This window comes from Salvelinus sp. IW2-2015, linkage group LG14 (genome assembly GCF_002910315.2).
Source record: "Salvelinus sp. IW2-2015 linkage group LG14, ASM291031v2, whole genome shotgun sequence".
In the NCBI taxonomy this organism is placed as follows: Eukaryota; Metazoa; Chordata; class Actinopteri; order Salmoniformes; family Salmonidae; genus Salvelinus; species Salvelinus sp. IW2-2015.
Window position 1 is genome coordinate 3,911,926 of NC_036854.1, and position 1,408 is coordinate 3,913,333.

The 1,408-nt window shown below is 36.4% G+C and overlaps 1 protein-coding gene across 1 annotated transcript in view; it reads left to right on the forward strand.

Moving 5' to 3' along the window:
- Positions 1-1,142, forward strand: part of abcd4 (ATP-binding cassette, sub-family D (ALD), member 4) — a 35,457-nt gene extending 34,315 nt beyond the window's left edge. Inside the window, 2 exon segments of the mRNA XM_024000370.2 lie at positions 58-154; positions 592-1,142. Of these exon segments, the coding sequence (XP_023856138.1) occupies positions 58-154; positions 592-660 (166 nt within the window). The 3' untranslated portion in view covers positions 661-1,142.
- The last annotated feature ends 266 nt before the right edge of the window (positions 1,143-1,408 follow it).

Consider the following 1,408-nt stretch of genomic DNA (forward strand, 5'->3'; position numbering starts at 1 on the left):
TGTATGCGGTGAGCATGCGCCAGTTACTCTATGTGGAGAGCGAACCAGTCCTTACAGAGGGAGGCAGAGGGCAGATTATTCGTTTATGTACCGAGGTTGTAAGCAGCTGGGAATGACCCTGGTCAGCCTGGGACACCGCAGAAGCCTAGAGAAGGTACACATAAGCATTATGTAGTGCTTGTGAATGTGTTATGAAGTGCTTATTTATGTGTTATGAATATGTTATGAAGGGTTAAGAATGTGTTATGAATGGTTATGAATATGTTATGTAGTGCTTATGAATGTATTATGTATGTGTTATAAAGGGTTATGAATGTGCTATGAAGTTATTAATATTTTATTTGTGTTATAAAGGGTTATGAATGTGTTATGTATGTGTTGTGAATGTGGTATTTGTGTTATGAATGTGTTATGGATGTGTTATGAAGGGTTATGAATGTGGTATTTATGTGTTATGAAGGGTTATGTATGTGTTGTGAAGGGTTATGAATGTGGCATTTATGTGTTATGAAGGGTTATGAATGTGTTATTTATGTGTTCTAAAGGGTTATGAATGTGTTATGAAGGCCCTTCTGACTGTTCCCCCTCCAGTACCATGACGTCTCGTTGAAACTGTGTGGAGAGGGACGCTGGGAGCTGACCAAACTTAAAGAGAAGTGATGCTTGAAACAATGACTGGCCACAACCCAACCACAACACAACCAAAATGTAACTGACAATCACTTAACCAAAACCAGTGTTAATTTTGGCACTCTTTTACATTTAGTCTAGTCCTAGTCATTTTGACTAAAATATAATTAAGTCTTGGTCACATTTTTTTGTCATTTGAATAATACATTAGTCTCGTCAAAATGACAAACGTTGATCCATTTTAGTCAACCAAATGCCTTTTTCATTTTAGTCATATTTTAGTCACGTCACATTTGTATTGCCTCATTAACCTATAGTAAATATACAATGCCGTCAGAAAGTATTCACACACCTTGACTTGTTTCACATTTTGTTGTGTTACAGCCTGAATTTAACATTGATTAAATGTAGATTTTCTTTGTCACAGGCCTACGCACAATACCCCATAATGTCAAAGTGGATCATTTTTTTGCTTTTTTTTTTACTAATTAATAAAAAATGAAAAGCTGAAATGTCTTGAGTCAATAGGTTTTCAACACCTTTTGTTATGGCAAGCCTAAATCAATTCTGGAGTAAATTAATAAGTCACATAATAAGTTGCATGGACAAAAACGTGATTTTTGAATGACTATACCCCACACATACAATTATCTGTAAGGTCCCTCAATCGAGCAGTGGATTTCAAACACATATTCAACCATAAAGACCAGGGAGGTTTTTCCCCAAGGAGTTGAAGTCAGGGATCTGTGCAGACCAGTCAAGTTTTTCCACACCGATG